Source organism: Marmota monax, unplaced genomic scaffold (assembly GCF_021218885.2).
Source record: "Marmota monax isolate L192 unplaced genomic scaffold, Marmota_monax_Labrador192_F-V1.1 WCK01_AAM20220418_F8-fsc00108, whole genome shotgun sequence".
NCBI lineage: Eukaryota > Metazoa > Chordata > Mammalia > Rodentia > Sciuridae > Marmota > Marmota monax.
The window spans coordinates 6,196,480-6,209,412 of NW_026694593.1; the positions used below are offsets into that span (position 1 = coordinate 6,196,480).

General features: G+C 35.3%; 1 protein-coding gene across 1 annotated transcript in view; it reads right to left on the reverse strand.

Moving 5' to 3' along the window:
* Vps45 (vacuolar protein sorting 45 homolog) overlaps positions 1 to 12,933 on the reverse strand; it is a 55,565-nt gene that overhangs the window by 17,627 nt on the left and 25,005 nt on the right. The window contains exons 13-14 of the mRNA XM_046421625.2: positions 12,098 to 12,219; positions 1,728 to 1,859 (exon numbers count right to left, since the gene is read on the reverse strand). Coding sequence (XP_046277581.1) covers positions 1,728 to 1,859; positions 12,098 to 12,219 — 254 coding nt within the window. The remainder of the gene's footprint in view (positions 1 to 1,727; positions 1,860 to 12,097; positions 12,220 to 12,933) is intronic.

The window sequence follows — 12,933 nt, forward strand, 5'->3', positions numbered from 1 at the left end:
TTTAAAAGAAAACTCTACAGAACAGTTTAAACCAAAATAAAATTCTGATAGATTATGAAGATATAAGTTTAAATATGAGTTCTAAAAGCAATGGAAAAATGGATGTTAGTATAGTTAGTATAATCTTGATGGAGAAAGAACTTTCCAAGCATAATACCAAAGGCAGAAATCGCTGGTCGTTTTGGCTAAATAAAATGAACACAATAACAAGAAAACTTTCATATTGCAAAACACTGAATAAAATAAAAACATCAAACAGAAGAAAAAGATTTGTAAAATACAATGTGAATGGACAAAATTTTTAATTATATATACAGAATTTTTGAAAAATTATTCATAAAAATTAAAAAATACCTGGCAATGAGTAGAGAACATGAATGGGTAATTCACCCAAAAAATATACAAATGGTCAATGAGCTCTGGACACTGACAAAGATGTTAGGTAATTTACCTGAGTGGGAGGAAAAAAATATATATATATATATATAAAACACTAAAGGTGTTTCTATCAAACTGTGAAATGAAACTTATAAGGCAGACTGTACAATGAGAACTATTTCTGCCCATACACTCAACACAAATGGCTATACAGGCTTAGAAGAAGTCTGAAAAGATCAAAATGTAACAGTGATTAGATTATGGTAGGTTTTATTTTCTATATGCTTCCTGAATTAAAAAACAAACAAACGAATTTCAGAATAAGCATATATTATATCATAATAAAGGTGAAAGTTGTATTTTTTTAAACCAAATAATAATACACAAAGAAAAATACACAAATATCTTTAATGATTCCCAGTTATCCATGCATTGCTCTCTCAGGGGCCCCAATCACTAAATTCAATCATCTTGCCACAATTCTCCAGTTTCTCTTTCCTCTACCTTTTGCTGACAAATTAATCTTCCTAAAGTACTGTGACTCTTTTAAAATTTCATTGCTTAAAAACTTTCAATATTTTCTACATAAAAAAGTACAAATTCCTTACTTAGCCTAGCATCTAAGCCCTTCCATAATTATAACAATCTTTTTACTTTAACACTCCTTCCAGATAGCTGACTACTTGTTCTTTGTGTATGTTTGTTGTCTACAGCTTTCACAAATTGTCCTTGTGGTTAACTCTACCTAGAATATACTCTCTTTCCATATGCCGGTTTTCTGCCTAAGGCATAGTTTTCATACTGTCTTTTCCATGAAACGTTTGCTGATTTCCTATAGCCACTCTTAAGAATCCATGAGTCTTTTCTCTGTCTCTCCAGGCACTTATTTTCTTACTTTTTTGTTCTGTCTTTCCTAATAGACAATGACTAACTTGAGACAAGATCTTCAGTTTGTCTTTGTAGTCTTCTTACTAAATACTTATTAAACAATGTACTTAATGACAATATAGAAAAACTGTCAATTCAATGCCATTATGCTTAGCTATTTTTAAAATGCCAGCCTATGACTACTGGGTTTCTCTTTATTTGAACACAGAACACACAAATTGTTGACAGCATAGGATGGTTCTCCAGGTCTTTGACCTAATAAAGTGAGTGATGAACTTAAGGGACTATAGAACCTTCATCTCACAAATGATCAATTATTCTATGAACTGATGCTGCATACACAGAGCATTTGGTTAATAGGAGTTTGGTCATCACTGACCAATCTCTCCAACCTACAGGGAATTTAAGCTTTATTCTCTGGGAAAAGGGAGAGAGCTGCAGGGATGGTTGTTGTCTTTTACCTTTTTGTGTTGTGCACCGTGGTTCCTCCCAGGACAATCCTCACTCCAGGAGTGGTCCGGTTCAGGTTATAAACTGTTAGAGCCTCCTCATAGGTGGCTCCTCCAATTACAAATACAATGATATCTTGAGGTCTGAGAAAATGAAGACAGAGATAATGTCACAGGATAAGAAAAAACTAGGGCAAAGATTTGTTGTTGTTATTATATAGAGTTTTAATTTCTTAATCTTTCTTTTTTGGTGGAGGAAGCAGAATTAAAGCAGAATAGAATAAAAGGTTTAAAAAAAGTTTTAATTATCTGAAATTGGCAGGAAACAGAACAGGAAATGCTGAATAGTGATTTGCTTTCTGTGTATGAGCGGATGTCTTATAATTTCTGTGCTGTGGATTTCAGAATAGCACAATAGTGTTTGCTGGAACCAAATGTAGAAATAATCTTTCATAATCAAGAGGCTGCAGAATACCATACTGTGACATGATATCAGCACTAATTTGGACTTGTATCATGAATCTCCTTTCATGTATACCCTGTGTCAAATAGTTGGTACAGTGTTATTACAATGGCTTCTGTCCAAGGACCTCAAAGCATTTCGGAAAGTAATAGTATATTTGGATATCCATAACACTCGAACTAGAAACATTTAGTATTTTGAGTACATAAAAAGAACGTAACACATAAATTAATAGCACTTCCAAGAACTCCACCTCTTCTTAAATTTTTTGTTTTGGAATCCTTTGATAAAGCAAGAAAAAGAAACCATGGAAACAATAACAACAACAAAAAGTGGGTGTAATTTTGATACTGGACATGTTGACATATCACATATCAGCTCAGCCACTAGCTTAATTTGGGGACACTAGGTTGTTTTACTGTGTTTCTATCTATTAAAATGGCTTCATAACAAATGAATGATTCTCCTATGAGCTTCTTTTGCAGATATCAACAAACTCATATTATTACTATTTAAAAAAAAGTGTTTTTTTTTTTTTTTAAATTGTTGATGGATTTTGGGGGAAGGAGGGCACTGGGGATTGAACTCAGGGGCACTTGACCACTGAGCCACATCCTTAACCCTATTTTGTATTTACTTAGAGACAGGGTCTCACTGAATTGCCTTGCACCTCACTGCTGCTAGACTGGCTTTGAACTCATGATACTCCTGTCTCAGCCTCCTAAGCCACTGTGATTACAGGTATGGGCCACCAAACCCGGCCAATGGATCTATATTTTATTTATTTATTTATTTATATACAGGGCTGAGAATTGAACCCAGTGCCTCACACATGCTATGCTCTACCACTGAGCCACAACCCCAGTCCCTCATATTATTATTTTTTAAACTTCTAATTCTTTAAGTTTTTCTTTTGTAGCTTTTTTTTTCATTTATTTATATGTGGTGCTAAGAATGGAACCCAGGTGCCTCACACAGACTAGGCAAGTGTTTTATCCCACTGAGCTATAACCCTAGCCCCTTATGTTGTTTTCTTTAAATATTTTTTAATTACACATGGACACAATATCTTTATTTTGTTTATTTATTTTTATGTGGTGTTGAGGATGGAACTCAGTGCCTCACATGTATGAGGCAAGCGCTCTGGGCTGCAAACCCAGCCCCCTCATGTTATTTTTTAAAGCTATTATTTGTCTTGTTTTCTTTTCCTTGTGCCATCAGAAAGATAAAATTACTTTATCTTAGAAGGAAAGCAATTTTATTAAATTACTCATTGGACACTATTTAAAACTACATCAAGCAGAAACACCCATTTTGGAGGTTATGACATAATACTCAACCAGAAACATCTTTAATTAAGAGATACACACGCTTATGTATAAATCTCAAATAAAACTCCAACTCTACATTTCCTTTCTGTTTGTCTCTCTCTTTCTAAGACACCTGGAAGGAATTAATTAATTAATGTAGAGGGTATTTGTTTTAGTGGAACTTCACAGAACAGAATCAGGTACTGTAGCTATTTAAGGATGTTCAGATAGTCTTCACATTGCAGAAATTTCCCAATTATGAAGAAATGCAATCAACAAGGTAGAGTCAATTATTACATTTCTATATTGATGGGACTTAAAACCATGAGACACAAAAGAACTGAATTGTAATCCTCTTGTCTGTCTCCAAAGTAGCGGGAATTATAAATGTGTGTCACTGTACCCAAATTCTAAATTTGCATTTTTTTTTTTGTACTGAGTATTGAACTCAAGGGTCCTTTACCACTGACCTATATCCTAGCCCATTTATTTTTTATTTTGAGACAGGGTCTTGCTAAATTGCTTAAGGCCTCACTAACTTGCTGAGACTGGCCTCAAATTTGCAATCTTTTGCTTCAGCCTCCTGAATTACTGGGATTACAGGTATGTGGCACTGACAGGACTAAGTTTACTGTTTAAGACAAAATAAACATCATTCAAGACTACCCACCTGAAACAATAGACTAACACCATATCACTTAAAAAGTTAGACTGCTGTATATTTATCTAAAATCATGTTTGTTTGTTTTTTTTAAAAAATAATTGATTTTGAAAGGATAAATGCATGCACATAGTATAAAATACAAAAGGCTACACTGAAAAATAAGGTCCTTTCTCATTTCAGTTATTTTCTTTAAATATTTTTTCTTTTGGTATTAGGGATTGAACCTGGGGTGCTCTCCCACTGAGCTACAACCTCAGCCCTTTTATTTATTTATTTTAATTTTGAGATAGGGTCTTCCTAAGTTGCCCAGAGTGGCCTTGAATTTGTGACCTTCCTGCCTTAGTCTCCTGAGTAGCTGGGATTCCAGGCCTGGGCCATCATGCCCAGCTGTCAGCAACTTTTGACTAAGTTGATCACTGTTCCTCCTGGACATAGTTTCTTGACTTGGTTTCCAGGATACACATTCTTTGTTTTCTCCCTACTCCGTTGGCTGTTACTTTTCAGTGTCTCTTGATGAGTCTATTTCATCTCCCTAATCTCTTAATGATATAGTGCCCAGAGTCTAGTCATTGGTTCTTCTTCCTTCCTAACCTAACATACTCCCTAGATCTGCTCTAATAGTGTGTCTACTAGCTACATATGGTTATTCAAATTTAACTTAATTAAAACAAAATAAAATAAAAATGTTCAGCTCCTCAGTACCTTTAGACACATTTCAAGTGTTCAATAGTCACATGTAGCTAGTGGCTACCTGCTAGGGTTTAGATATTATTTGAGGGTGTCCCCCAAGGGTTCATATCCTGAAATTTAATTCCCTTGGTGAGGGGGCTATGGCATTTAGAAGCAGGACCTCTGGGAGCTGATTAGAGTTAGATAAAGTTATCGGGGTGGACTCCCATGACTGAATACTGGTGGCTAAGTAAAAAGAAAGAAGAGAGACCAGAGAATACAGACAATATATTCTCAGAAAACGAGTATTTTATTTATTTATTTTTTGGTACTGGGGATTGAACCCAGGGGCACTTAACCTCTAAGCCATATCCCCAGCCCTTTTTGATATTTTACTTAGAGACAGGGTCTCATTGAGTTGCTTACAGTCTTGCTAAGTTGCTGAGGCTAAACTTAAATTCACAATTCTCCTGCCTCAGCCTCGAGTCTTTGGGATTACCACCACACCTGGAGGAGTATTTTTTTTTTTTGGTGGTGGTGCTGGGGATTGAACCCAGGGCTTTGTGCATTTGAGGCAAGCACTCTACCAATTGAGTGTTTTGTAACAGTAAGATTCCATGTGCAATGTCCCTTATGGTGAGGGACAACACTACTGAGGTCCATCATACGGGTTTATTTGAACACTGATGAATTACACAGATTGTTGGGCTGGGGCTGGGGCTGGGGCTCAGCGGTAGAGCGCTTGCCTAGCGCATGTGAGGCCCTGGGTTCAATCCTCAGCACCACGTAAAAAAATAAATAAAAAAATAAAGGTACTGACAACTACAACTAATCTACCTCAAGAATACAGCTGTCTGTTATGGAAAAGAAAAATGAGAACTGGGAGAGAATAACTCAAGCAGACTTCTAGAATGTTGTCCTTTAGTTGATAATTGCAGGGTGCAGGGTATTTTTAAAGAGGGAAGAAAATGTCATGGATAGCTATCTGTGGGTGCAGGTTATACAGATGTGTGGACAAAACATAAATACTAGGATAGGGACTGAGTGCTAGGCTCAACTGCGTACCTAACAAAGGTGACCTCGCTGCATCTGATCATAGAAACACAAATGCACGTTTCCAGAGCCTCCTCTACGTATTCAATCTGGTCTACAGAAGGGTATCTATGAAAAAGAGTTTTTAATCTCTCTGATGTTTTTCCTTTCCATGGTGAATTTTAAAAGCAGATGTTCTGATGAAGCCAATGGTAAAATATACAGCAAAATGTTTTATATGATGGTCAAAGTTAAGTGGAAAATACAAGTTCAATTCTTTGTGTACATCTTCTTGTGCTCTTTAATTCACCATAGCAACCAAAGGCATTAATTAACGCAGACAGCAAACATTGGAAAATAGCAGCCAGTTTACACTGTAGCCAGCTATACAAGGACATCCTAAGAACCCAATTTGTATCTTACTTTCTTAGAAAAATTTAAAAATTTTTACAGTATTTCTGCAAATAATTATTTCTGTATGTGAATAAGTTAGACAGAAAAACAAACTTCAAAAGGCAATATTTTTTTCTAATTTTTGAACCTTTACATTTATGTCTAAAATTCAAATTTTTAAAATACTTGCACATGGTAAAATTCTTATGAGTATTTACTGCAGGAAAAAAAAAAAGCCAGAAAAAAGGACTTCTGCCTTTATAGAAACAAAAGCAAGTGGCTGTGATAAGAGTCTGCTAAAATCATAAAACACGGAGGCATCTCCTTGAACTCTTTGACTCTGGAATGCATGATCACACAGCTCCGTTTACCACCAAGTGAAGAGGGCACTTATTATTGTTTTTTAAATCAAGGAAAGAAGCAATTCTGGAGAGAAAAAAATTAGCCTGATAATATTACATGTGGGAATCCCATCTGTAGGATAAAGATCAAACCCAATTTATGGATGTGACTATGCTGCCAAACAGGTTAACCACTAATTTAATAGCTAAGGGCTAGGAAATTTCTACAAGTGTTCTGGGTTTATAAAGTTATATTTCTGCTACATCTCCTCTGACACTTTCCAATATTACAACACCAATAAAACCAAGATGTTCTACCATGAGATTTAAATCATTATAAAGATGACCAAAATCAATAACTTTTCTCAATGTGATGTACCAGGGCCAAGAAAGTAGACAGAACTGACAGTGGGGCCAAGTAGCTGCAAAGCCAAAATATTATGTAGAGTTAATAGCAACCTGCAAAAATCTAAGTCTTCTGTAGCATCAACTAAATTTATCCTTTGGTTTAAATTTTCCAAACACAAATCTTGGCAAATCAACTGCTATACATGTCTACATGATTTACTGAACAAGTATTGAATACTTATTATTTGAAAAGTATCATGTTAACTGTTATGAAAACCTCAAAGATTAATAAAATGTAATTCTTATTTCAGTATTATAATACTTAACATAATAGCTAATAGAAAGGATAGATATGTATATTCCAATTAACTACTGTCTCAATATCCATTGATAAGGACTACCAATAATTTCTTATTTATTCTTTTAGAAATAGTTACTGTAGGGGGCCTGGGGCTGTAGTTCAGTGGTAGAGCACTTGCCTAGCATGTGTGAGGCACTGGGTGCGATTCTCAGCACCACATACAAATAAATAAAATAAAGGTCCAACAACAACTAAAAAAAAAAAAAGGAAAAAGAAAAAAAAAATAGAAATAGTTACTGTAGGGAACAGTAGTTCAAGTTTGTAATCCTAGTAGCTCAGGAGGCTGAGGCAGAGGATTTCAAGTTCAAAGCCAGCCTCAGCAACTTAGTGAGGCCCTGAGCAAATCAGCAAGACCCTGTCTCTAAATAAAATATAAAAAAAGAGCTGGGGATGTGGCTGAATAAGGTTAAGTGCCCCTGGGTTCAATCCCTGGTACCAAAAAAAGGTTACTGTATGCATACATATATGTTTGTATATGTATTATACATACATATTGCATACATATTTATTTTCAAGTATATACTTATTTTATACACACATATAGTCACATTTATGCTCACATATTTTTAAAAGTGATATGACAGCATCTTTCCTTCTATATAATAAAAAAATGTTTTGCATATCACCTCACAAAGAGTTATGCCATTTTAAAACAAGAATGCATAGTAATATACTGTAATTTAGATAACCAGTCCTTTATTAGTGGGCATTTAACTTATTCCTAGATTTTGCTATTACAAATAATGTTTTGGTGAACAATCTTGTAAATATATTTTTGTATACCTGTGCAAGTATATTTGTAGGGTGAACTTTTAGAAGTGAAATTATCAGGAAGGAGTCTCTTCAAGTCTTCTGCAGTCTTATTTCTATGAAGCAGAACCAGGAGGTGGTGTAGATAGTTACAGTTTCATAAACATTTCTCTGTATTCCTCCAAAATCTCTCCAATTTTAGAAGCTTGTGATTCAGTCCCACTGTTTCCTCCTGACCTCCTTTCCTGGTCACTCTTACTCTCTAAAGTATTTAGCTCTGGCTTACTGTCCTCCTTTTTATTCCTTCTCTTTTCAAGATATTCGGTGACTCTGACATCAATGTAGATTACTCGTCTCACATCCGGGTCTCCTCCCTCACATTGATTTTTTTATTCCATCCCCTGTAATCAATCACCTACATTCTTGATTACAAACAACTCTTCATTACAAGAATCTTCAATTTAACACCTCTTTGTCTAATAACCACCTCTCAATTTTTAACTCAACTACAAAAATGCTCTAATATAATAACTCTGTGACTTCATCACTGATACTTTTTTCACTATCCAGTACCTTCTTTCTGTTTCCATTTTCCAAAATGCTGGCTAAACCAAACTATCTCCCTTCTTTACATTTAACCCAGAGTATCTAAAAGTTGCTGGATAAAACCACACAACCAGGCTCACTATTTTAAATTAATGACCACTAATAGGCACTCTACCTTGCCCAGAAGGTCTACTTAACATTCCCCTGACAAGTCTGATTCCTAGACTGCAAGATGACAACTTCACAATGTTTTCTGTTTTCACCCCCTCCCTTAGCTGATAATCTGACCATCATATTTTACAGAGAAAATCAGACAGAATGAGCCCATGTTCTCATGATCAGAACTATAAACCTAAGTGGCTGGGTATGGTGGCACATGCCTACAATCCTGACAACTCAGGAGGCTGAGGCAGGAGGATCACAAGTTCAAAGCCAGCCTCAGCAATTTAGTAAAGCCCTAAGCAACTTAGTGAGACCTGTTTCAAAATAAAACATAAAAAGGGCTGGGGATGTGGTTCAGTGGTTGAGTGCCCTTGGGTTCAATACCTGATACCAAACAAACAAAAAATGAACTACAAACCTGGTGTAACTATACACATTGTTTTCTCTCCTGTTAAAATGAAAGTACCTTTGCCACTATCAAAGGCAATTCCTTTGTGCTCTAGATACCCTAAGGATTTTACTTCTGCAGCTCTTCCTCATCATCTATTTCTCCTCCTGTATTGGATAGCTCTCAACAGATCACAAACATGCTCTGGAATCTCTCTTTTGAACTCACAATCTCTTAGATACCCTCCTATTTCTCTGTCTCCTTTATACAAAACTTCTTAAAAAGTGTTACATATAAATGTCTCCATTTTATTTTATATCCTGTAAACCTAATTTGGCTTCTAACCTCACTGAAACGTAGGAATAAGAACATCAAAGACCTTCTTTATATTGCCACCTTGATAGGTTCTTTACTTCCTTCACCTTCTTACATTCCCTGCTCACTCGATGCCTTTCTGACCATGTTCTCCTGGACTCCCTTCTACCACTCTGGCTCCTCCTCAGTCTCTACTGCCGGCTCCTTTCCTCCAGACAGTGTGTGACCCCACTGACCTCCTCTCTCTCTATGCTTTCTCCTTAAGTAATCTTATCTAATCCTGTGGCTTAGGTATCACTAATATCTTGTTAACTCTCAATTCAGCATGATATTTCTATTTGGTTAAAAGGCATCTCCAATTAACAAGACTGAGCATTATTCTTGGCTTCTTTTACCTTTGTTCCATCAATCTATACCACTAAATAAATCTATGGATTCTATTTTCTTCCTCAGCCTCCTATCCAACCCACTTTGATTTCTGACTTTTATAGACATCTCCTCCTTCTATTTTTTGCCTTCAAGAATCCATTTGCTCCACAAAGTGAACTTTTTTAAAAAAATTTTTTTTAAGAGAGCGAGAGAATTTTTTTAATATTTATTTTTTAGTTTTCAGCGGACACAATCTTTGTTTGTATGTGGTGCTGAGGACCGAACCCGGGCCGCACGCATGCCAGGCGAGCGCGCTACCGCTTGAGCCACATCCCCAGCCCACAAAGTGAACTTTTAAATCATAATTCAGTTCACATTGCTTACATGTTTCAAGTTCTTCAACAGCTTCCTATAATATATTAAAATAAAAAATTAAACAAAAACTTTTTAACCAGGGCCTACAAGACCCTCTGTGATCCAGCTCCTATTTATCTTCTTCAATTTCCTCCTTCCTTACTCTACTCTAGCCACACAGGGCTTCCTTCTGGCTTACCTACCTACCAAGCTCTCCCTTTCTTCAAAGACTGTGATCTGGTGTTGCCTCTGCTTGGGATGCTCTTTCTCCTAATCATTATGTGACTGGCTTTCTTGTGATTCAAAACTCATTTTAAGTATCACTTCCACAGAGAGGCTCTCTCCATCTATAGTAGTTCTCCCCACTTCCACAGATACTTTGCAGCTTATTATCCTATTTACATCCTAATAGCACTTAGGTTTTTTTACTTATTTACTCTGTCTCCTTCATTTTAGTTCCTTGAGGGCAGGTATCTTTTCTTTCCTGCCACTTCTGTATCCCTAGCATCTAAAACAGTTAACATATTGAAGGCATTAAATAAGCATCTGTATAAAAGAGTGAAGTGATTGAATTATTAACTATACACATATTTAGACTACAGTGACACGCTAACAGATGCCAACAATTGATAAATGTGTATTTTGGATGAAGAGCATTATTTTGAGCTTTGTTTGGGCATGAACCATGAAACTTAGAAAGGTTTGTTGTTGTGCACTAATCATACACAATATATTCTTCCAGCCTATGGTTTCCCTCTAGCAATGAGTAGCTGATTTCTTCTTCAGCAATTCTTATATAAATATCATAAGCAAATTAATATTTTTCCTTTATTCAAATTAATTAAAAGTCTCAACAATAGAGTTACATTTTTTTGAAAATCCTCTCAGACAAATATCTTGGATTGGTGTTCATTCTTCCCCCTTAGTTGACATTTCTGAATCTTGATGCCAAGGACCTTAAACATTTATTTGAATGAATGTACTCTCTTAATTTAACATTGCCTTTCAACCTTGGATTTTAAAAAGATGATTTTTTTTCTGTTTTGTATCAAATTATAGAGATTTTTTTTTAAAGGGACAGAGTGAAGAAATATATTTCATCATATAAAAGAGTCATCTCTGAACCTCAAAACATTTTCCCTTTTCAGAAATTCATTTTTAAAATACTACCCTGCCCAAGACTCTTAGATTATTAGTAGCTGAAATAACAGAAGAATTATACTACTAATAGAAAATTTTCACATTAAACTGCCCGATAGAGTTCAGCTATATATAGTAGGTCCTGCATAACATGTGGTCCAAATAACAAATATAGGAATGTATTTTTAACTAGTAGAATTTGTGTATATTTAAAATTTCAGGCTGATATAAGTAAATTGTTCTGGACATGTTTTATATTTATTAAAATTTATTACCTACTGAATTGAAATTACAACTAAAAGACAGCCTATCTCTTTCTCCTTTGTAACACATGGCTTTTGTTAATTAGGTTTCTCAGGTTGTGTGCTGGCCACATTTGGCAAAGTCCAGTCCTCACCAAAAATAGTAACAACCTGCTCTGGATGGCAATCAAGCCCAGATCTATTTTTGGCCTTAATGTTTGAAACTCCAAATGCCAGATGCCATAGAACTGAACCTTACATGGCATAAGTAAACTGGTCTGCTACTAAAACACAGAATATTAAGGATCGGGACCCTCCAAAACACCTGTCTCTTTATTCCCAAGTACATAAATGTTTCAGGCTTACCAGGGGAATTCATATCTAATATTCACATATGTAAAACAAAAAGAATATTAGAACTCAAGCAGAGGAAGGAGGACATGACATAATTTTGGTGTCTGTTCCTATCATTACTCTAAATGTCCTATTCTCAGAGTGTTTCTGGTTTTTATTATTAATATATTTGTTACCTTACCTGTCTCTGAGTGTGCTGGGGCCTAGATAAGGATAGAGGTTTTCCTTAAGCTTTCCTTTGATGAGATGGTCCAGGGTCTCATGTAGGAAAGGCTGATGCTGAGTATATACATTTTCTACTCCCTAAAACAGGGGAAAATGGTTCTTAGGTCATTTTGGGAAAACTAGCAATACAACAGCTTATAATACTCACATTAGAAAAGGACATACACTCAATAGATATTTCCTGGGATAAATTCAAATAGGAATTTTATGATATTTTAAAAATTATTTTATTTCTTTGGATGCACTGGCACATGCCTGTAATCCCACAGGCTTGGGAGGCTGAGGCAGGAGGATCGTGAGTTCAAAGCCAACCTCAGCAACTTAGCGAGGCCCTAAGCAACTGATCGCTACCCTGTCTAAATAAAATATAAAAAAGGCTGGGGATGTGGCTGAGTGATTAAGTGTCCCTGGGTTCTATCTCTGGTACCAAAAAAAAAAAAAAGAAAAAGAAAAATATTTTACTCAAAAATTTAATCAGAAATGTTCCAATCTCATAAAAATACTAAAATTAATGCTAACTATTATAAAAGAATTTTAAAACTGGAGTTGCTTAAATCTTTTATCATGTCTTTAATGAGTCTTGCTCATTTTGTTGTGAAAATGTTAAATGACAAGTAAAGCAAATGAAAGGAAAGAACTGTAGAAAAGGAGACTGTAAACATGGAAGAAAAAAGAAAGAAACTTCAGGAAGCATGAGAAAGGCTAGCAAATTAAAACTAATTTTTGACCATTAAAAAAAATTTGGTTAGTATTTTTTTTTTTTTTAGATATTTATTTATTTATTTTAGTTCT